The 25,024-nt window shown below is 40.2% G+C and overlaps 1 protein-coding gene across 1 annotated transcript; it reads right to left on the bottom strand.

Moving 5' to 3' along the window:
• Positions 1-875: 875 nt before the first annotated feature.
• Positions 876-25,024, bottom strand: ACBD5 (acyl-CoA binding domain containing 5). The gene is made up of 12 exons (XM_054390005.1): positions 24,937-25,024; positions 23,553-23,673; positions 22,025-22,097; positions 18,266-18,377; positions 18,101-18,133; positions 7,590-7,727; positions 6,654-6,857; positions 5,856-5,962; positions 3,555-3,822; positions 2,072-2,271; positions 1,281-1,325; positions 876-989 (listed from the first exon to the last, which is right to left on the bottom strand). The coding sequence occupies exons 1-12, from the start codon at positions 25,010-25,012 to the stop codon at positions 876-878; spliced, it is 1,491 nt and encodes a 496-aa protein (XP_054245980.1). The 5' UTR covers positions 25,013-25,024.

The raw sequence follows: 25,024 nt of genomic DNA, 5'->3' as shown, positions 1-25,024 counted from the left end.
CTACAGAGGTCAGCAGAGATGATCAGCAAGGTTTATAAGAACAGCACACTGCTCAGAGAGACAACATGGCCACTTGAGAGCTACAAGCACTGAAATTCAGAGGAGCTTCTGATACTAAAATTCCACTGATTTCCAAAAGCCATTGTCCTTGCTGCTGCTATGGGAATCTCCTCATATTGGGGCAGGGAACAGGGATTATGTGTGACTGCCTAACAGCCTGAGTGGTGACATCTGGTTTCATCACTGTGCAAGTGCCACCACTGCTGCTAATGACAGCTCTGAGACAGGGCAACTCCTTAGCAGACTTTGTGGCCATTGTCTCATTTACAACACCAAGGGCTGGGTCCACAGGGTGGTGCTCAGTGACAGAAGTCTAGCTGGAGGTCAGTAATTAGTGGCATATGCCACGGGTTGGCACTGTGTCCACTCTTTAGCATCTTCATTAACGATCTGGGTGAAAGGGCAGAGTGCACCCTCAGCAAGTTTGCAGATGACACAGATCTGAGAGGAGTGGCTGACATGCCAGAGGGTGGTGCTGCTATCCAGAGGGGCCTCAACAGGACAGAAAAATGGGCTGACAAACCTCATGGAGGACAACAGTGGCAAGTGCCAAGTCACTGCTGCACAGAGCAGAGCACAAAGCAGGCCAGGTCCTGAAACAAAAAACTCAGAAACAGGATTTATCAAAGCAATTCTCATCAAGCACCCCATGTGGATTTTGACCTGATGTTTCAGCTACACTGTCAAAGCCTTATTGAGAGCATACCCTTGTGTTCTTCTGATGCATGGAGGCAATGTTTTGTGTCCTATTTAAGGTGATAAACCATGTATTGGTTTGAAGAGAAGAAACAGAGGAAATAGCAAATGCACACCCTTTACCTTCTCTTCCTTTGGAGATACACATGCACCAGCCACTGGGCAATAAATGGCCATACAAGAGCAAAGGCTAAAATTCCAGGAGAAATTTCAAAGAGCCACCATGATGGTTTCTAAGGAAAACAAACAAATTCTAGTCAGTAACCTGTGTACACATCAAATAACCCAGGTATGCTCCTCAGGCACTTCAAATGCTCATAAAACAGAAAAAGAAAATAAAAATTAATCCAGTAACTTCTTCAGACAGATTATTTTTTTATCTCCTAGTCACGGGAGAGACTTGCATGCACTAAGAGCTGGATAAAAGCACCAGTAAGAGCTAGATATAAAATATTAATATCATCTCCCTTCACCATTCACACTGCATTATACAAATAGAAAAAAAACCAGTATTTTACCTTGGCAGAGGAGGCAGATTCAGAATTTGACTGTTCTGTTGCAGATTTTGCCTTTAAATACAAACAAAGACTGCTGTGACAGAGCAACATCATGGTCTGCAATAAATCCTTTTCTCTAGCTGCCTTAGAGTATGTGCATCCCACAGGATACTGCTTGTACAGCTCTCTCACTCTTAGGTAGATCAAAATATATCAGCAATTGAAACAAAACCAAAGGATTTTAGTTTGCTGGTTAAACTATATTCAAGGCATATTCTATTCTCTTGAATAGACAGAAAGAAGTAAGTAGCCACACTTGCTCAAGATTTTTTGCCTGTCTTGTGTATGTGATGTGAAATTCTAAGATTACTCTGTGGGAAAAGAATCAGTCTTCTGCTAACTGAAAAATGGGATCACAAGATCTGCCTGCAAACATTTTCAGTCTGGAAGATTTAGATTAATTTCTTACTTTCTTTGAAAATACTTTGAGATCTGCTGATGAAGAAATCATCTAGGATCACAAATTACTAACATTAACTATGGCTAAGGTTAGTCTGATCAGAAATCTGTAAAATTAGATGGTTAATTTCTAGGTTGAAATGTGTAATTTTGAATTTCTAGAGCACGGTTCACTAATGTGCAAGAGTCCTCAGTTGTGCTCCTGAGGGTAGGTACCACTAAGAAGTTGAAATAAACTACAGAAGATAACTGCAGTGTCTTTAGTTTCAGGAATTATTGTCTGTAATTTTCATCTGAAAAAGCATAAAATATCCAAGGAAACATAATAAAAACAATCAAATCACTTCATTTAACAATACCTGTGATGCTGTAGCCACCTCCAGCACGTGCAGCCTCTGCAGGACGTTCTGCATGTCTTCTTGCAACCGCATCAGCACTACTGCAATCTGTTCATTGAGGCTACCCCGGGGTATTCTGTCTGCTCCCCAGCGCTCTCCATCCCCTCCACTACCCATCTGGCCACCTTGGGAACCGTCTCCTAGAGGCTGAAGCCTGTGCCCTGTTTTGAGGGAGGAAAAAAAAAAGAAAAATAGATCCACAAACCACAGAATGGGCCACCAGTTCCAGTGAAAATGCTTGCTTTTAACAACTCAGTTTTCCCCCTCCCAAACTGAGTGTGATGCTCCTAATCCTAGGCTGTGTTCAGACAGTTCAAACCACTGTGAGGTTGCTGCAGCTCATCTCTTTCCTGAAGCCTGTGCATTATCATTCAAGGTCCTAAGAGTGTATAAACATTTAGCAAAAATTAATTCACATTCAGTCAAGTTCAGCAGCAGAGCAAAAAAAAGCAAGTCAGATCTGTCTCACAGGGTGCATTTAAGAAGAGTGCGCTCAGCAGGTCGAAGGAGGTTCTCCTCCCCCTCTACTCTGCTCTCATGAGACCATTCTGTCCAGCTCTGGGCTACTCCATGCAAGAGAGACAGGGAACTACTGGAGAGAGTCCTTGGAAGCTACAAGGATGATTAAGGGACTGGAGACATCTGTCTGATGAGGAAAGGCTGAGAGACCTGGGGCTGGTTAGCCTGAAGAAGAGAAAAGCAAGAGGGGATCTTATCAATGTTAATAAGCATCTGAAGGGGGGCTATCAAGAAGATGGAGCCAATCTCTTTTCAGTGGTGCCCACTGACAGGCAAGGGGCAACAGATACAAGTTGGAACACAGGAAGTTCTACCTCAGTGCCAGGAAAATCTTTGCTGTGAAGGTGCTGGAACACTGGAAGAGGCTGCCCAGAGAGTCTCTTTCTCTGCAGACTTTCAAAACCTGTCCAGACATGTTCCTGTGTGGCCTGCCCTAGGTCAGAATCACTCAGAGGTGTGGCTAACATTCATAACTGTATAAAAACCAATGTGCCACCTCTCCAAGGTGTTCCATAGTTTCAAGTAAGACACCACAGAGGTATAAATGCATATGCAATTAAAAGTAAGTATGCAACTTGTGCAGAAGCCTCTCGTGCACAGACAGGTTTTGAACACCACAGACGGGTCCCACAATAGCAGCTGGAGTTTAAGATAGGCCAAACCAGAAGCAGCCAATGTGCTTAGTATAGGATCCCCAAAACACAAGAAAACCTTTTTGTAATACTTACTATGAATGAAATAAATACTTTGAAGATAAACCTGATTGCCACCCATTGTCATTAGATCTTGTTAGCTATTTCTGTTGTGAAGGACAGAAGCACTACACAGCATGACTTTCTCACTGGACAATGCTGGCAAGTGCTTCTCAGGCACCAGTGACTTATGGCAGCCAGGGTGGGGAACACAAAAGCAGTGTGCACAGTACCTCTCCCTCTTCTGACACTGTAGAAATCTGCTTTTTCTCCACCTTTCTTCTCTTTGTGAGGGCCTCCACTGCTGGCTTTGCCATCTTCTCCTCCACACTTGACTTCACCTTCTTCTTGAGCTGCTCCCTCTACAGTATTTCCAGGTTGGAGATTCTCATAAGTCAAGCAAGCAGGCCTGGGTAAATCTGTGCTTTCTAAGGGGAGACTGTGATCTACATCCAAGACACAGGATGAAGGCTTTAAAGATGCTTTAGCTGACGTGATGATCTCCGAGGGCTACAAATTAACATTAGCAAGCAATTAAACTCTGTCAAATGTTGGGAGTTAAGCAATAAAAAGGAAGCATCATCATCTCTTCTTCCACTTTAAGAAAATAGGTTGCCCAGAATTAAGATTTTAAGAGGAACAGTTGTTTCCCTGTCCAACGTGCTTGCTATTGTCTAAATGTCCTTTTCAGAATCAGAAGGCATTTGAGGTAAATATTCTCCAAACAGTGATAACACTTGGAGTTACTCCAGACACCTCCAAGATACAGTAACACTCAGTAATCACTAAAATAGTAAATTAGGATCTGAAAACTCATTTTTCCCCTGTATCATTGGCTTTGCTTCCTAGAGAATGAAGTGGGATCCTAACTTGGATGTGAGCCACCCTGCCACGTGCCGTCAGCGCTCTTAAGTAGGCAGCACTCGCTCACAGCTTATCATCAGTCTGTTCCAAACAGCTTGGCTGCACCCTGTATCCCTCACCAAACAAAAGAAAGGCAGAGTGTTCCACCAATTTGTCACTCCAAATCTGCAATAGTTTAAGAAGAAACTAAAAACGAATAATGTATGTTGGTCAGGTCACAATTACATTTTCTGCAACAGAATTTAAACTGCCTGAAGGTGGTTCAAGTAATCCTTTGTCAGTGCAAGGCCAAGCACTCACACAAGTATATGCTGAAGCAGAGTGGGGACCTCAGCTACCTGAAAAATAACTCCATCAAAAAGCCAAAGAAAGAAAAAGCAAAACAAAAGGGGCAAAGAAATGGAAACAGTTGCCAAAATCCCATTTATCAAGTAGCTCATAAACCTGTCTCATCAGAACTGAAGGACAGGGTGTTTGCTACATCTTTTCCAATAAAAAGCTGCATTTAAGTCTTTAAATTTATTTCTCTTCTATTTTGAATTGATTCATCTGTAGTTCTACTTGTGTATTTATTTACACACATCTGAACTTTTGTTATTTTGCTCAAAAACTGGAACTTTAGTCATGCAAGTTGGGAAACTAACAAATTATCTACCCACTCCAATTACAGAATTCCAAACAAGCTGTAAGGATACATAAGATGACTGGGAAATCACCTAGGTAAGACAGCTGGCAGCACTTCTACCAAATCACCTTTCCCAACATGCTTCATTACTGGGTAAAATTTTAATTTGCTAAAAGGAATTCTCTAGATCCTCAGGAAACAGTCAGGTAAGAGAAAGATGCAATATTAAAGAGTTTACTGGTCTTCCTGATGCCATGCATCATTCATACATGTTCTTCCCCAGAAAAAGGAAACTAGGAGTTTTGAGTGTAAGCCACAAAAATCACACCAAAACCAGACCTCTGAAAGTCAACTATGTCTACAGTTAGTCCACAAAGTCAACTAGTTAGTCAACCAGTAGTCAACTAAGACTACAGCTAATATGATGAGGAAGGGCACAAACCAGTCAAAACTAAGCCAGCACAGCTGGTGCCCACCTTTTATATGAAAGTCAGAGATGTACACTACAGCTGAAAAGAGTACAAGAGAACCCAGAAATCATTGCCATCTCCCATGTTCTTAAACCTAGGCCACTTCCAGGCTCTGGCCTACAGGCCACTCTTTCTTTATTCTAACAGGCAGATGCAGGATTCATCAGGCCAGAAAGAGCATCCAAAAAGCTCATTGTTACAAAGACATTCCCTGCTTCTTAGGACAGCTGGATTCTGGTCCCTACGTACATTATGAGACTAAACTCATTTGTGGACACAACCCTTAGTTTCTTTTTTACTGTTGGCTTTGACAGCTGTTTCTGTGTATTGTTGGTTTTGATTACCTTCCCCTCACAAATTCCGAGAGCAAAAACTTCAAGCCTTTTAGATCAGTAGTAACCAAGTTTCTAACAGACTGAAAATAAAAAGAACAAAACCTGATAGTCCAAACAGGATAAATGTATGCATGAGCTACTTCATCCCCCTTTGCACCTCTAGGTTCACCTGATAGATAGGAAGCCATTTAAAAAATAAGCATACCAGTTTCAAAATACACCTAGGAATGGTAACACTACCTCTTCTAGTCCAAGTTGCTCCATGGAGTCACAATAAACTTCACTGTCAGAATCACTGGTTAAGTGCTGAGTTGGTGATACCTCTTCGGTATTCCCATCGTTTGCAGCTGCACGCAAAGGAGAGAAACACAGGCTTTGTAAGTGTGAGCCAGCCTTGGTAAAAGCAATGAGGTAAAATGTCTAGGAGAGCTTCAACTCATGCCCCTTTTACCTACGACTGTCGTCCTAAAGTTAGACTTTCAGTGAAGAGGATTAATTAGTAAAGGAATTACATAAAACTTTAATTAATGGTAAAATTACACCTCCTATTGGCATTTCTGCATCCTGAGTTATCATTTTCATTGCAGCATGTCCATTCCATTCTCTTTCCTAAGCTCGGTATAAAGCAGTTTTGCCTAAAGTTATGTTAGTTTTAAAATTATGTATTTAGCCATCAGTTCCAGAAGTGGCATTTATATGTTAAGCCTTTGAGAAAGACAAGTAAGATATTAGTGCCTTTCATTTTACTACAAATGAGCTTTGAAAGGCAAACAGTATTTGCAGAAGTACTGTGATGATTTTAAAAGGAAATTGTATTTCTGTAGGTTTGGGGCTGCTCTGTCTCTGAATCCATCTCTCTTTCTCTGGAAGATCCTAAAGAAAGCCTTATTTAAACTAGTAGTAAATCTGGTTAGTTTTTGGAGTATTCTTTCTCTGGATTTCTACAATTGAAAGGCATCGCTGCTAGTCTCTGAATCCCAGCATTAAGCTTTCCATGAAAAACATGCAAATGAAAACATGGTCTTGCAAGGACAATACCTTGGTGAGCACTGTTATTAGCTGTTCCTAGGCTTTGCTCTGTTTTCCTTATTTCCTCTTCCTCGAGGTTCAAGCCATTCAGGGCAGATTTGGTCTGGATGTCATTCTGCATCTCTGGGATAAAGCTGTCCTTGCAGTAGCCATTGGTAACAATGCTTTCCAAATCCTTAGCAGCTGCTGAGTCTGGTTTCACATTCTTGTAGTCTGTAAAAGAACAGGAAAACTTTGCAGACAGAAAGCTGGGCACCTAATAGCACAAAAGATATTTCTTCAAGTACCTAACTTCCTAACAAATTGTATATACAATACACCTCCAGAAGACAATCTATACATGCTCCTAGATTGACATCCCCAGGGATTGCACTGTTCTTGTAAGAAGCATAAACAATTTAATTTTCATAAAGAGCAAATGATACTTAAAGCCTAAGTAAGCAAATCCAAAGTAGGTCTCCCTGATAAATTAAATAATAATCCTAATGTGCTTGGAGGAAAATAATCTGTAGAGAATTCTAAATAATTCGATTTGACTTTCACTTGATGCTGGTATTGCTCAAAGCTCTTTGTGGGCCCCTTAAAGAAATCTCACTGAAAGTTCTAGTTTATTTTCTCTGAAGAAAAACTTATTTTAAATTCTGTTACCACCCACACAGCCATTCATAGCTCTTACAAACAGCACTGGCAACAAAACCCAAACCAATACAGGATATAGACTTTTAGCTAACCTACTGACAGAACTTTCTAGCCGAGTCAGAAATTGCATTTCATAGCTCATCAATTAGTACTAGTTCTGAATCTTGTAACACAGGCTGAGGCACTGCCATTTTTCACACATGCATCCATCTGGATTTGCATCTCATTCTCCTGAAGAAGCTCAGCATTCCTAATGCTTTGGGATTTTCTGCCAAAGAATTACTTTGGAAAGGACAGAAAACATACCCTTTTCATTTAGCCGCAGTTCTTTTTCTTCCTCTTCACGAAGCCCTTCTTCTTCTGATTCTGCTCCACTATCACTACTTTCAGCTTTTCCATTCACAGCCTTTATATTTGGAGTGGAATTCATGACATTGCTAAGGCCTGGGAAAAAATTCAAAGAGGAAAATAAGTGTGTTGAAAGAAAAAAAACCTACACCCTCCTCCTTTAAACTACTCCTCATGGTTCTTCAAAAGTATTTCCATATGAGAAGGCATACCAAATGCTGCTTCCTTTCTGTGAGCTTTTCCTTAATTGGTTTAATGTTTCTCTTTTGTGGCTCACCTGACTAGTGGCAAAGAGATCCTCAGTGTCTCTGAGGAAGCCTACTGGAAAGAGGTAGCAGACCACTTTCACTGCTAAGTTTCAGATCAGGACTCTACTATTCCTCCTTAGGGTATAGCTGCAGTAACTTTTTATCTAGGAGCAATGTGGCCACATTCTTTTAAACTCAGAAGTCAGCGTTGGCTAGAAGTTCCCTTTAGGGCTAAAAATGCTTCCAAACTGCACTCAGATCAATAGGCAAATGTTCTATTCAATTATGTGAGCAACAAAACTCTCACATAAAAGGTAAATCACAGAATCACAACAGCCCATGCATGTTCTGCTGCAGCTATTTAAGCAGATGCAAAACGTAGTAAGATTCAAGTTTATACAGATCTTCACCTGGCATAGGGCATACAGAAATAAATTCTGATTTCAGTGAAACCCATGCTGAACTAAATACACTGTGCATTTGTTTGCAGGCCCAATTACACAAATAGCAACAAAATAATAATCTTAAAACAAATTAACTGCTCGTTTCTTGTTATCCACATCTTTGATCACTTTAAGAACCACCAATAATTTACTCTGACTGCATAGAAAATTGCAAGGTAAAGATTTAAGTTAAATTTTGATGGGGAGAATTTAAGGGACAATTCTAGGACATTCAGTTTTAAAAAAAGAAAAAAAAAAAAAAGCTTCAATACATCCTGATGATCATTTCAGCTTCCTGTATTAGGACAGATTAAGGTATAAAGAGGGGACAGTTCCTGTGAGAGACTTGCACATTTTACATGTTGACTTCAAGGCTGAAGCCAGCCTAATTTCCACATTCCCTTGTCAGGACCATGAAAGATTAATTCTTACAGTGAGGCTTAACATTAAACAGCAAAATAACATCCAGTTATACAGGAGTTGCCAAACCAGCTCCTCTACTTTCCTTACTGAGTGGCAATTTAGTGCTAAGGGGTTTCTGCTTTTAATCTTGCAATGAAGAGCCTTTCCACATTCCTCTAGTTTCAAAGCTTATCCATAATGCTTAAAAAAAAAAATGGAAAAAAAGGCAAAGTAACTTGACTTTCTACACAGAAATAATGGAAGTGTTAAATAGCCAGTCCATCTTAGTTTTACTGCAAGGTGAAAGTGTGAGCATCCTGCATCACAGTTTTGGATTGATTTAATACAACTTTCATCTGAAGACTTAAACCCTGCTTCTTTAAAGGAGAACTTGAAAAGCTATTGCTTCCCTTGTAAACTACAAAAGTAAAAGCAATCACATGCTCATTTTCTTCTTGCTGAAGAACACCACTTCTCTCCCAGGAAATAAGAAAAATCCCAACATATTTCCAGTTTATTTCTCATAAGCATGTTTCACTTATTGTGAAATCTAGTTCTTGAGGTGTTTTTCTGAGAAACAGTGTGAGGAGGTAAGGTAGCAGTTACATTCTCACAACATGATCATTAAGCACAGACACAGGCTCCCCTGGCATGGCAAGGCAGGCATCACCCCTCCCTTTAAAACAAAAGGGGGAGCAGGGGCACAATCATCCATGTGCCCTACCCACTCGTGGGAGTAAACAGGAAAGACAAGTCTAGGAGGAACATTAATGGTGAAGGAAGGCAAATTAAAAGTGTAAAGCTCCTCACCCTACCAAAGGTATTTATAGAGAGCTCCAGCTATGCTGTAAGCTTTTTTTCTGAAGATATACCTCTTTCCTTTTTGAAGGGCAAGTCTCTGAATATTCAAGCATGTTGTCTCTTCACTTTATTTCCATAATATTATTCATTTGGAGAAACTTCTAAGTGATACATTGCATGTATTTAAATAAAAACGTGGAACCCAGAAAAAATGTCAGCAGTAGCAGATTAACGGTGTCATGATGTGGGGACACATGAGTAACTGACATCCACCAGGATCACATTTCTTCCAGAGTCCTTCTAAGCAACAGTGCTCCTGTAGACTACAAAGAGGCACTGCTTTGTTGCCAACCCTGAAGAACACTCTGGCCACCTGAAACACCACACTAATGGTGTGCTTTTCCTCAGAACCCTCACATTGCTTCTTTCACCAGGTCCATCCACAATTGCTTCCTCTACACAGTAAAACCACGGCTTGCTGATCCACCTTCCTTGTTACTCTAAGTATCTGCTAAGAAACTACCAATGATGCCCAATACTGGGGGTGATAAGGTTAAAAACTGAACAGAGCCAACTAGTAGCGATTTCTACAGTCCTTGTTAGTAGGTTAGTGCCTATTCCCTGAGGAACATAACTTTTGATATGAAATATAAGAGCCAAGCATTCCCCCATTCCCTCATTCTGTTCACTCACAACTGCAGACAAAACGTTAGTAGCTTTTTCTGTTGCCCTCATTTAGATATTGGAGAATCCCTCTCGATTTATTATTTTCATCTTGCCACCTATAACAAACTGAGATTTGTGGCAGTTTCCTACATCAAAGCTGTTCTGCTCTGCAGCTGTAAAGGGGGTTATGTTCTACTGAAAATGTCTGGACTGGGGTTTTTTTGTGTGTTTTGTTTTCTGTTGTTGCTTTGGTCTGGTCTTGGTTTTAAAGCTATATAGTAAGAGCTGTGTAACAGCAACAACAGGCAAACAGAAGGAAGAAGGATTTAACAAAAACCATGAGATGAGATGGAAAGGATGTGAAGAACAGACACAGCCTCTCCACAAGCTTCTGTCTTCTCCACAAGCTGTTTATCTTCTTGTGTCAGCTCTATTAAGAGACTTCCTAAGAGCAATTCTAAATATATTTAAAACACAACCCTATAACTCTTCTCAATGATCTGTACAACAGGACCAAGTTTCTCAAAAATATGTATTTGATTTCTAACTCCCTACATATTTCAAGGCAATTTGTTACCCAGATGGGAGTTATGAGCTTCAATCCTCTGTGGATCTGCCCCAGCTCAAAGGTCATTTTACAGAGCAAGCCCAGCCTAGCAGGCTGTTCTCAAATGCTTTCTATTTTGGGTTCTCTGAGCAGGCACACCATTCTTATACAATGCCAGCATGCACTGCTGGAGCTGTACCTACGGTTGGCTCAGCACAACACAGTATCCTCACACAAGTCCAATAGCCTCTCACTCTTTGCAGGTACCAGGGCCCAGGAATTAGTCAACAACAGGAGGTGAATCACATCAAACAGTAGCTGCACACTCTACCATTTAACAAAAATTCTGAGCTTTTGTAAAACAACATCACTTTATTATCTGCTCAATAGCAGCAAAATCTCACCCACGACAAGATTCTTTCCCTGACCTACCTCATATAGGGATCTTCCCATACACCTTTAACTAGGTTCCAACTCTGTCAAAATTCAGTCTTAGAAGCCTATAGGCTGTATAAAATTGTTTTGAAAACCAGGTAACTAGAATTGTTTTCTGGCATCACAGCCTGATGGTTCATACTTGTTACTGATCCAAGCAGGCTCCCTGCCTCAATTACAAGTTTATGCAAGCACATTGTGCCATTTCTAACACACTTAGTTACACAAACCTCCACCTCCTTTTTGAAACTCGTGTATCCCAAGACTGCAAGAAGTGATTGCAGTGAGAAAAGGCTATGTAAGCATCTGGAAGCAATAAGCTCTCCAACTAGAAGAACAAGAGTTTCTATACCCTCATTTCCCTCTTTTTTTTTTTTGTAATACAGCCCACTACAAAGAAAATTTCAAGGGGCCCAGTCTGCCCTGTAACATCTGTTCTGCAATACTCAAACCAGCTGCCATCACAAATAGAGATTTCAGAAAGGTCTGTCAACAACAGAAACAGAAAAATACACAGTTTCTTACTTGAACTACTGCTGGTTTATCAATTTTACATGCATTAAATGCACATCCTCTGAAAAATGCATTACCTAACCACACAGGTTGTGGAAACCAGATCTTCCCCTAGACAGGTTTTCCTTTTTTAGTGATTTAGTCTTCCTGAAGTTTGCTATCATGGGGAAAAAGAAGCCTCTCCTCCTTTTTGCTTTTAGTATCTTCAAAAAGACTGTAACCGTGTTTTCTCAGCATTCCTCTCTCTACTCAAGTGCCCTTCAAGCTGCCACACTCGAAGAGATGCTGCTGTATTTCAAAAAACAATTCAATCAACAATATCCATGTCTTTATTTACCATTTATAAAGATCTAAACAATAGTTTGTGCATCAGAACAGAGGCAGTAGCAGCTTCTTAGACATTTATAGTAAATAGCAAGTATGGTATCAGGATTAGTGACCAGTCAGTCCTGGACTTTTTTCTTTTCAGTGTCCATACAGGTTCTCATCTCCATCCATCTCATCAGTACCTGTTCCCTTGAATTTTCAGAATACTTTCCATATAAATACGGTTATCAAGTCCTGGGGTTGACTTAGGCACATTTCTTCCTGTCACCCCTGGGCCTTCTGCTAGGAGAGACAACCTGCCCACACTGGCAGACTATTTTATGAAGGCCACCAGACATCTACAGTACAGGACCACCAAGCACACAGCAAGGCCGACTTACTGTCAGCACCTTAGCCAACAATCATACATGAGAATGAACACAGCACAGCTCCTTCATAGGTATTTACACTAACCTGCAAGAACAGTAAGATCATTTCAGAATCCAGGATGTCCCCACACCTGGTTGGGTGCTGGACTAGATAATCTCCAGAGGTCCCTTCCAACCCCTATCATTCTGTGTGTGTGAGCTACTACTTCCCTCAGGATGAACAAGCAGGACACGTTAAGCCCTCTTCTGCATGGAAGAGTTACGGTTAACATTTGGAACTTTAATTTCACATAGCAAGCAGAAAGGAGCATGACACTCTGTAGTTTTGTCCCAGAAAATATGAAATATGAACATAGTGAGCTCAGAACTCCACAGGGAAAATGGAATTAAGCTTGAAAGCAACAGAAAGCCATGTGGCTAAGCCACCTATAGCCCAGAAACTCCAGTCTAGCATTGTATCCTGAATCAAGAATTGTTTTGCCCACCACCCCACAAAACAAAAAATGGGAAGTAACATTAAGCTCATATGCTCCTTCCACTCACTCCAAGCTGGCCAGCTGAACAGCCATCTACAATGTCCATATTAAACACACCCCTCACAGGTGGTTTTTCCATATATTTTAAAGGCTATAATTGAAGTAATTATTTTTATGACAACAAAGTGATGCATTCAACACCAGCCCGTGCCTACCAGGCACTTTTCTGAGAGCAATCAAGATATGACTACCTACATCTGTTCTACCCCTGCTTCCCATACCTCTGTTTACTACTCCTTTTTTGTAGCTTGTTTTTGTAGAATAGATCTGTGAGGAATTCAGATTGCAGTTCTCTCATCAAAAGATCTTAACTACAAGTGAGACCTCTAAAATGTAAACCACTGACATTTTATAGCAAGTGTGTGCATTTGCTGAATCCTCAAAACCTGAAGAGCTTTTGGCAACTTATTTTCCTTTTACAGTCAACTGTTGCCTGCCTGGAGGAAAAAAAAAAAATCCAGGTCCAACAAGCAATTATGCATGAAACCTGTTACTGCTGACTCAATCCAGCATAAGACAGAATCCAGACAGGCTTTTCTTTTCATGGAAGAAAGCTTCTCTTAGCTCACTCTACTTTGATTCTTAGATTTTCACACTAGGATACCCTGCTGCTCACCCTGTGGTGATACATTCTGTATGGCTCTGTATGAGAGGAGCTGTTGGTATCTTCAGGCTTGAGGTTATCTGATGTTCTGCCCCAATTTCCAACACTGTTAGATGGCACTGGCATAAAAGCATCAGTTTGAAGTCAAGTCACAAAGTAGGCTCAGATTTAATTGGAAAGCATGAAGCAGGCATATATTGCAACACGACAAGCCACAACTTGCTGAGACACTCATCCACATCTCATTGAGACTCCCTGCTGACTTTGGCACCTGCTAGCCCAGCCCTTAATACTACCATAATCCCATCCGCAGCAAATGCTGCAGAGAAAGTTCTATATGCTTCTGAAGGTAAGCTATTACACTACTGAGATATTAACAAAAGTGTTTGTATGGTAAATTTCACAAAAGTCTCCCTGAATGTAATCTGTAACCTTAATTGTAGCTGTTAATTTACCATTGGAAACTAGGGAAGAAGTTCAAAGGACAGAAGTTTCAAAATCTCTCTCACCCTCTCCTGCCTTAATACACTTCCTAGCTGGGGTGCTGCCACCCATATCCTACTGAAGCACAGCTACTTCAGAGTAACAGAGCACTAAGAAGATTCACAGCCATTGAGTCCCTTAAAAATCCTAGTGAGGAAGAAAGAGAAGAAATTAAATCAGTTAGCAAGGACATCTGAAATCAAACAAAGGAGAAAGAGAGCTCATGAATCAAAGAGAGGGTGTTTCACCAAAAAGCAGAGGGTGTTTCACATACAAGCAGAAAGAGTGAGCTACCAAATACTCCACTAAGAAGCCAAGATGTTGAAAATAAGAACATGAGATATTCTTTGACAAAACTATTGTAACATCTTATCATATGCAATCTACCAAAGCACTGCTAAAATCCAGTATCAGCTGTGTTTCTATCTGAAAGTCCTAATTAATAACAGTCTCAACTTCTTCAAATGCAATCTTCCTGTCCAAGACTACCTGCACTACTACCAACCTTATTCCACACTACCTTTGCCTTTGAAACAGAAGTGTTTACACATATTTGTTCTAAAAGCACACAGACCTCAGTGGTTGTCTTCTTTTACACCTAGCTCCCACATCCACTGCAGAAAGACACTAAGCAAAATGTTGACTAGCCAAACCTGCCGTTAAGCCAGGTCAGCTCCTGGCATTCACACCAGCTGCCCCTGAAGCAGTGCCCTGAGTGGGCTGCCAGTGCAAACATGGTGCACAGCAATCAGCATTGCCCGGAGCCAACAAATACACCAACAGGAGTCACCTTGCTTCAACAGGGCTTCACCTGGTACAGTCACAATACAGCTGGGAACAGAGTTTTCAGGAGAGGAACACTCATGAGGATGACAAAGTTGGAGTGCTATAGGCGCTGAAACTTTCCACAGCCTCTGCAGCATATATCTTGTCAGTACTGGGGGCACAACTTAGTCTTCACAAAGTGTACTACTACTCAGCACAGGGTTGAAGGGTCATCTTTATTTAGTAGGATTGTAAAATTTTCTGTTACAAAGCAGAAATTGTACACAGGAATACTCTGCTGAAGAACTTGTAAATAATTCCCAAATACTTTGCTTACTTGTTGAGATAACTTAGTGCAGAGCTGTCAGGTAGGAATTTTCTTGTGTCCCCTATCCCCCACCTTGGATTTACTCACATTCAGAAAAAAAGAAAACATGCACAAACATACAGAGAAGGAGGAGCTGGCTCTGAAACCTTTGATATTTTCACCCAGTTTCACACCAGTAGGGTGCCAATTCGAGCCCACCTTTAGCTTCTTCAGGTATAACATAACAATAAGGTTTGAGTGCTCATTTGGAAAATTTCCAGTCCACTGAGCAGTGGTACTTTGAAGGTTGTCTTTTTAGCACTGGCTTGGACATCAGATTTCTTCTGCATTTATAGCAAGTGTGAAAAATTGAAAGGCTGGTCTTCTAAAGCACCTCTCCCACTTTACCTGACAGTCTTCCCTTTACTCTTCCAGCAGCTGTAAGCAAGAGTCCTTCTGTAATACAACAACAGTTACCCACTCTCTTCTGCAGTACTATGACAGCTAAGAGCCTACTCCCTTCTTTAATGGTTAGTATTTTATGTACCTGAAAATCATTTGTCAGTAATTTCCTCAGTACAAAAGTACTTCATACCTGTCAAAGACTACTGCCTGAACTTTCCAGAGAACCTAAGCTTCTCACACCACTGCAGGGTAAGCTTTCAAAACACTACCCAGGTTACACATTTTTTTAAATACCCCTCAGATCTGCTCAGCCTACTAAAGGGAATTCTTGATTTTGCTTTCTTTACCAATACATCCAAGTCTGGGTATTTATAACCCATGGACCCAGCTAGGTTGTCCTAGTTGTCTAGTAGATATTAAGTCACTTTAATGCTTCAGTGTTCTTTATTAATGACAGCCACAAGCTCTCTTGATTCAGGAAGACAGTATTTAACTTGTATTTAACTTTTCCAAAGAAACCACAAGGAGTAGAAATTAATTTCTAAAAGGCTCCACATCTGTTGAGGCCAGTCTGCTGGGGATGATACACCAGCCACAACCAATGTGCACTGAACTTCCAGTCAATCTTTCACTAACTCAAGAACACCCTTGATTTTAAGTGGCACACAATTCTTAAACAATTGGGTAGTAATCTTCATACAGTTAAAATCTGATGGAAGAAAACTGGAAAGCAAACTCAAAACAGAGTGGGAGAGAAGATGTAGGCATACTGTATGAAGTCAAAGACTCAAGTGAAGGGCCCCTATTTCCAGAACATACCGATTGTGTGCCCATGAGAAAACAATCTCCTGCAAGAGCACCTAAAGAGGATAGGGGCTTGGGGGCTGGAGAAGAAAGAAGACTGGAAGAACATGCATGATTAAAACATAAGTATGTGTCAACTTTTGACAGTATTGTCACCAATATTTGCACCATCTTAAACACAGACATGGGCAGATTAGTCCTATCTTCAGTGTGTATCTGGGAGACTGAACGTGTTTGTGCTTTCATGCTTCTGGGAAATACTGAGACCTGTACTGCAAACAATAATTATTTCCAGCTTCACTTTTAATAGGTGAAAGTGGCAAGAGTGATGAAGAAATGGTTTCAAAGCCTTAAATGCAATGGTAAAGTTCTAACATACAGACTTTGTGAAAATTCTGTTTTCATTCATTTGTGGCATAAATGAAACATGCACCTTTAAAACTATAAGAGTGATGACATCAGGTTTATTGCACCACCAACGGCACAAGATAAAGCTGAAATCTGCTGTGCTGTTTTACTTACACTGCCTTGCGTTCAGCTGCATCTTAAAAAAAACAGTAGGCTGAATTTGTTATTGATATAGGTGTGGCTTAACTGCAGTGATTCTCTGCCTAGTTAAGTCACTTTAAGAAATGGCTTTTGGCACTGTGCCATAGACACCAAGTCCAAGTAAATCCTTATTACACAGATCACTGACCTGAATCTACTGATACTCCTCTAATCTTGCCCATCAATCCAGCTGTCAGGCAAGCTCATTAAATCCCAGCCATGGAGCATACTCAATTTTAGTTGAGAAAAATGTCACACAGATTTAAAAAATGATCACTTAAACTTCTACCTTTCCTCAAAACCTCTGAAAAATTACTTCTGTTTCTCTGAGACTTGACACCAAAACCAAAAATCAAAACTATGGTTCTTTAAAGTATCTGGAGGAAAAAAGCCACACACGAAAGGAAACTTAACCAGTTGACCCTTATTTCTTAAAACACATTAAACCAATTAATTTGTGCGATGGTTTTAAAATGGTTTCAGAAATTGAAATGCAACAGAGCAAAACTTAACTGCAACTTCAAGATATATTTAAACAACTGTAAGCCTTACATTACAATCTTTTGAAGACATTACCTATAACATAACTGTGCTTTTCAAAACATTGTCACAATGGCACTACCAAATTAATAAAAAAATAATTAAAAAAAAACCACACTGATTTTTATGCAGCTATGACACCACTAGGTTTGCCACTTGTCAGGGATTTAAAAATGTTTAAATAGATATTCCCTTCATGAACTTCAGCCTCAGAAAACTTAACTTGAAAGTTTCACAAGCCTGTCTTAGAATCTGTATGTACTACAGAAACTAGAAAAAAGCACAGATTGAGTCTGGGGCAGGGTTTTTTATTCTTTTTCTCCCCCTTTAAATTTTAGATTAGAGCTGACAGAGCTGGATTACCATCTGTGGATTAGCAAACTGAATACATGGCTACAGCAGGACACAGCAGTAAACATTTCAAATATCTCTTTTTCTTTTTTTCAAGTTGTTCTTTTTAATCTTTGAAAAGGCAGAAACTAGATTTGGGTGGGGGAGTTATTTGTTTTATATACTTTCCATTTTTCAGCAGCTCAAAAAGTCTGTAGGCAAGGACTAAATATGCAGCTTCCTGGGTCTAACATTGTATTGTACCTCAAATGCAAAGGAGCCCAAAATCCAGCCTTAATGAAGTGGCAAGCCCAGAAGTCTCAAGTGCTAGCAGGAAGTTACTACAGCACCAAAACAATGGAAAAGATGGACTTACACATAGTTTATTATTCCTACCTTCCAAATACTTAGAGACTTTCTCCATTTGAACTGCCATACGGTAAAGAGAATGAACAGAAAGATGCAACGTTTAGCTTTAAAAAAAAAAATCACTTTTATACAAGCCCCCCAAAACATGGAGCTGTAATGATTAGTAGTACAAAGGAAGTTATGTGTCCGAACCTGAGGTTAGGTCAGATCCTCTGTTCTTTTTATCTTCTACTATTTCATAGAATGGGCCTATCACTTGCAGTAACTCTTCCACTTTGTCCGTCATTGGCATGCTCTCAAGAATCTGCACAAAGCCAAAATATGAAGCATCTTATCAAACAGCATTTCCATCAGTCACTCATTTCAACTGATTTTAGAAAGTGCTGGTCATTGTAAAACTCAGTAACACTTCAGTGAGTCACTTAATGAGTTATTTGGACTTTTTTTTAATTAAAAGAAAATATAAACCAAATTTACCCAACAAGAACCTTAACTGGCTGTACTAACATATTTTAGGTAAGAAGAAGATGGGAGAGGTAATGTATTTGCCACCACTAAAGGACTGCTTTAGCACAGTATTACAAGACTTTGGAATCTATTATTTCAGCAACTTCCAACTAAGCCAGCTCAAAGTTCCCTAGATTGCTGTTATCTGATGCAAGTTAGTTAAAGTCTTACCACACAGAATATGAAACTGAAAGGCTTTTTTCTTTCTATCTGTCAAACCTGCCATCTTCAATGCAATGTTGAGCAGATAAGTAACCATACAGGGTCCCATCTGAACCCAAATGAAATGGACAGAATATAGCAAAACAAGGACAGTGCAAAGACTTGCTCAAAAGAGCAAACTAGAACTAAATCTTGCCCTGGAAATAATTAGGAGCTCATCTTTTGAGAAATATGTTTTCACTTGAAATTACAAAACCAATACCTTCGAGCATCTGATAAAAGAGCAAAACCTTAAATCTAAACAGAAGAAATTCAATAACTTTTATTTAAAAACATACCATATCATTGTCCCATTCCAGTCTAAGTCCTTTCAACTAAACTTTTTGCTGACAGCTTTGTTCCTCCTTTATCCTTTTTTTTTTTTTTTTTTTTCAAAGAAGCCACAGCTATAGGAAAAGGCTCAGACAAAAGCTAACTAACAGCTACATAGGCTGAACAGAAGAACACTAAGAAAACAACAGATAAGGGTACAAGTTGCCACAAAGCACATTGCTCTAAAGCACCAAGCACATCACACAGTAGCAGAAGCAAAAGCTACAGCATTACTTCACAAAGCAGAAGCTGCAGGCAAGCTAGCAGGTACCAAGGCAATCAGCGATACCAAGAGACAACAACCAAACTGCAATTTCACTGCCACTTCTCTGACCTATTCAGTGCATGTAATTCATTCCATATTTGTAAGAGAGGTGCTCCACACTCAGATACAGAGCTGGATGTGAACCAGAGACAGGATGCTTTTGTGATTTGTTTTTGTTTGTTGGGGTTTTTTTTAATTACTATTTATTATTTTTTAACTTCAATAGCATTGAGTGATCCAAGAAACCTATGCTAGAATAACGCTTGTGTTTGCTATGGATTTACCTCTGCACTGTAAACTTCCATACGTGCATTTCTATAGCAGCTGCACATAACTGCTTTAAACAGACCTCAATATACTCTGCAACTAAGAGCAATTCTTAGAATTTTATTTCTGTTAAGAGTTTTGCAAATTGCTTGCTTTAAGATGAGGAAGAAAAGAGCAATTATTTCCACAAGCAAAATCAATTGCTTACTTTTATTAGCCACTAAGCATAACATGCAATCTTAAAACTGGGAAGTGCAAGATAAGTTATTAAGTACCCTGAATTACTGCTTTCTTTGGATATTAGACAACTCATATGCAAAGACTCTTGTTAACACCACACTGTTAACACTTATGTATCCTAAGGTATCACTCGTTTCTGATATCAAACAAAACAATGTATCTGAAGTATAAATAAATCACTTTAAATAGTATTGTAATGTAAGATTTCAGAAATGTTGCTTGGAAGATAAATTAACCTTAGACAAAATGCTCCTGAGGTCAGATTAATCTTAGCTAAGACTAAAGACATCTTTGGTTATGTCCCACCACCAGCAACTCTCAAGACCTGACATAGAGACACTCCTCTACAGATGTGATTTTCAAGGCTATCACATGAAAGGGAAAAAAAAAATTTATCACCTAACAAGTTTACTATAAAAGTATCTTGTGACAGGCTTTTCTGATGCACACATAGCCCAAAATCAACATTTCAATCCTAGGGACATGCCCCAGGGCAGGGGGGATAGGGAAATCTTACACAATCCAGCAGACAAGAGGTTTTTTTTGCCCTCTTAGACCTGGACACCCATGCAGCAACAGCAGAATGCCCAGAGTAACACCATAAGGATTAGTGCAGTATGTGCTGATAGAACAACCCAGCAGACCCAGCTGAAATGCACTTCCATTGACATTTCAAGTAGAATCAATTGGGCTGGAAAAGCTGAAGCTATTATTTCAAATGTGAGAGCTGAAACAGCATCAAAGCAGGGTAAACAGATTCCTCAGTTTCAAAGCTGAGCAAGGCAAGAAGTCATTTGCTCTTCAGTCCCTACACGCAATCTGTATAGAGGCAGAATATTTGTGCTTCATCAGGGTCAATGCTTACTAGGGTTTTTGGTTTTTTGGGGGTTGGTTGGTTTGTTTTAAGAACAAAACCATTTCACTTAGTTTTAGTGTCTTGACCAAACCAGCTAGCAAAATGAAAATGAAAAGATACTCTACTGTAGCACTAACATCTTTGGAATCTGAGATTTGAAGTGAAGCACTAAATCTTGTGGTACCCATTCAAAATGAATTAATATTTTGTGAGACTTTTTTTTTTTTACCAAATTAATAATATTTGGCCTTCTGCATTTTCTGGAGTTGTTTATTTTTCATTTTAAATCAATTCCAGTAGTACCAGCAGGAACTAAATTACCAAAATTACAGGCAGGAGAAAGAACAGTATTCAGACTCCAGCTCTGTGCCCAGTAAAAGTTTTTGTTAGATCAATCATTAAACTTCTTAAGTATTCAGTATGAAGATAGTGGTATATGAGAAAGAGAAGTATTCAGAGTAGAACTCCCTGAAACAGACATTTTTATGCTAATCTTTTATGATAATAGATTACAATTATACTTTTATCCAGATTGACAGTAAATAGAACAACTTCAGTGGAAGAACTGCAGTGAACAGAGGTAGTTAATAAAAGATAAGAAACTTTAAGTGCTTATTTCAGCTGATGCTGCAACACCTGTTTAATATAGCAACTATGACCGGTCACAAGTTTTACACATACTCCAAAAAAGACAGCCCAAATGACGCAAATCTATTGACTGCAACTATAATATACAAGGAATATTTTCATAAGCACAGAAAATTCAGATTACTTTAAAAAAGAAAAACCTCAAAGATGATTAAGTTTACAGACTTAATTATCTTCATGTCTGCAGTCATGAGAATGAGACTCTTGCCTCTGAAGTCCCTCTGGAGGGTTGTTTTTTCCTTGCCAAGATAAAGATCACTTACCTCTCCTCTCTAGAGAACCGAGGCTGTTTGCAGTAAATCAGCTTTTCTTTTGTACTTTAAGTTCCAGTGTTTTCACCACTGCCCCTCTTATGATGATTTCAATACTTCAGTTTCTTTAGCGCTGTCATTGAAGCTTCCCAGCAGCTAGAATGCTCACTTTTCTCTGAAAGCGACCCCAATTCTATAGCTTTGGAAAGAACTACGTAATTTTCTTCTCCTCATGGACCAAATATGCTGAAATTAACAGTTCACATAGGGAGTAACTCATTTGAGGCTTTGATAGTATTAGTCAGCAAAAACCTTCTCATATGCCCTAATTTATTTCCAGCATTTGTTCTAGAAGATCTCTTTCAATCATTAAGTAAAGTTACCTTTTTCATTTCTTCAACATAGGCTATCATGGCTTCTTCTCTGGACATGTCTCCCAAGGCACTCCAAGCATCCCTAGGAAAGAAAGCCGAATACATGGTCTGTATCTTCAGGGCCTACTGGATTTTTTCAGCCTGGCCTTAAGTAGGTCAGTTACATAAGGCTCTGATACAAATAAAAGGCAACAACAATTCACAACTTTGTTTCTGTGTTTTGTTTTTTTTTTCCAAGTCCAATGGCTATTTTACTAGGATAATCCCACAGTGGCACAAACTGAACAGCCTGAGAATTGAAGAGTCCCTCACTGACCAGCTGTGATCTTCTACCTGGTAAGCTGTTAACAAGCCCAGGTAAGGGAAACACATTTCCCTTTTGATTAAGTGAATTTTCTGAGACCCTCTGGTACAGAAAAAGAGCAGGCACAGACACTTCAGCCGGCACTTAAAAAGTTGTCAGCAAGTTAGAACAGGCTACAAGAGAAATCTGTTCTTCTCAAGTTTAGCAACTAGACACATCAGTCTAGTAGGCAAATAGTTTAACCACAGCAGCCACTTATCACCCAAAAAAAATTCCTCTACTCCAACTCTGCAAGACAGGAAAATCCAATTATATTTACCCATACTGCACAAGGAATCTGTCAGAACACAGAATGGAATAAAATATTTCCTTACTCAGTCTTGCACTTTGACACTGTCCCATCATTTTGCCAGAGCCTTTGTCCCCCTTACAGCAAAACCCCAAAGGTTGGTGGCTCACATTTCAGCCACAACCAACCAGATGCATGGAAGCTCACTGCCCTAGTCCTCTGCAAAGCCATCCCCTTCACCCTGACTTGGAGAGACTGGGGAGGAAGGAGGGAAGAAAAAAAAATTCAAAGGAATAATTTTACAGATCCCAAGATGATCGTGACCAGGCAGCAGTCAATAGCTGTTCTTCAGGACAAAGAATTATCAAAATGTAATAAGCAAAGCATTCACATGGCTCTTCAAACAGATCTTAGCAATTGGTCAATAGGAAGTCTTGCCAACATGAGGAAAACAGAGACAGTAGGAAGCTCTGCCACTGAGCAGACAAACCAGAAAGACAAACCAGATCTCTCCCCTAGAGCTTGAAGCTGTATCAATGGCTATCAGTGAGCACTTAATTACTTCAGGCTCACATCAGACATGAAAACTTGAGAATGAAGAATTCCAGACGCTCATCCACATCACTCATTCTGCAGAGCACCTACAGTTTTGTTCTACAACTCAGGTGTAAACATTGCAGAGGTACCATGATGGTGCTTGCCCAAGAAAAGCCTGCCCACCTGCAGAACCTGAGGGAATGTTTTCACCTGCAACTCTGAGAAGTTACAAATTATCTGAGCTAAAAAGCTGGAACACAAAACAGAAAATTAATTCAAGCAAAGGTTGTGAATGTTTTTCACAGAGAAATAATCTCACTTAATACTTTCTCCAAGTGCCACTCTTCTAGATTTCTCTATTCCAAGAATAAAACAAAACCAAAACACAACAACTCATGAAAAGTTACCATTTATATCTACCAATTGGATCCCAAAATCCAGGTCGTGGAATGTTACACGGTCCTTGGGTTGCTTGCTTATAAAAGCTATAGAACTTGAGCATCATTTCATTTGTTGGCTGGAATGAACCTGGTGAAAGCATTTAAAAATACAATTAAATTGTAATCAAGAACATTAAAGTGTATTTTACAAGCTTAATATTTCTGTGAGAAAATAGCCTGAAGTTTGTTACAGCCTGAAGTCACACGAGTACAGTTTAAGTCAATGGAGCACTTCACTTCATGTACCATGAACCAGCACCACTGACAATATTTACTTTACTAAAAGCAAGTTCCAGATTGAACTTAAGGGACTATAACCTTTACTACTCCTAAAACCAGGCTCCACAATTACAATTAAAAAAAAAAAAAGTAATCCATAACAAAGCCAAAGTCCTTTCACTCAGTTTAACGGTACAGTAAACAAAGTATGTCGCAAGTCCTGAAAGACTCCAGAACTTAAAAAAACCCAAAACAATAAAAAAACCTCCAAACACCACAAACCCAAAACACAGCCTTCCACAGCGTTTTTGTTTACTTTGTGTATTTGACAGCACTTTCAGTAACAGCTTCACTGCATTTCCCAGTTTTCTCTTCTTTTGCGGAACACACTGTCACAGAAGTGAAAAACACAAATAAAAAGCTGTAGTGACTGGTGGGGAAGATCCAAAACCAATCCCTTCAATCAAATACTTTGAGGTTCAATTCTTGTCACTAGAAGTTCACAGTGACCTTTATCTTCATACTTCAACAAATCTAATTTTATTTATACCAGATTCAACCATGCACGTAATAACCAATTATTTTTATTACACCAGTCAAAAAAACCCCATACGTTCTGGTTTCTTTCACTTTCCCATCCTGCTAACACAGTAGAGGAAACTCAAGGTAACAGCTCTGAAGCTGTCAAATCAGGGTTCTCAGGGATGCAGAAACCCTTTCCCTGCATTCCGGCACCGAGGGGCGCTGACGGGCCCCCTAAATCCCCTCCTCCGGACGACTCTCTGGGGAACTTCTATCCTGGGCTCGGAAGCCCCCGAACAGGCATTTCCTCAGCACGAGCAGACGGTAGGACTAAGATCGAGGCCTCCGAGCGGATCTTCAGCTGCTGTCTGCTGGCAGACGACAGGCCCGGGGCGCGCGAGGGCGGGAGGCTCTACTGCCCCGGCCTGACCTGCACAGCGGGCCGCACCATCGCCCCTGCCCGGGGACCGCTCGCCCGGAGAAAGGGGCCGCCGGCAGAAGGGCCTCTCCGTCCCCGGGCCCTGTCCACCTCGCAAGTGCCAGCTGGGCGGCCGAGCCCTGCGCCGATGCCACCGGCATTCCTCCGTGCCGTCCCCCAGGCCGCACTTACCATTTTTGGGTAGGCTCTGGATCACCTTCACGGCCGCCTCGAACCTGGTGGCGTGCACGGAGCCGGTCTCCGCCATGTCCCTGTTCTG

This window comes from Indicator indicator, chromosome 20 (assembly GCF_027791375.1).
Source record: "Indicator indicator isolate 239-I01 chromosome 20, UM_Iind_1.1, whole genome shotgun sequence".
Classification (NCBI taxonomy): Eukaryota; Metazoa; Chordata; class Aves; order Piciformes; family Indicatoridae; genus Indicator; species Indicator indicator.
Note: the sequence above shows the minus strand (reverse complement) of the source record. Positions and strands in the feature narration are given on the sequence as shown.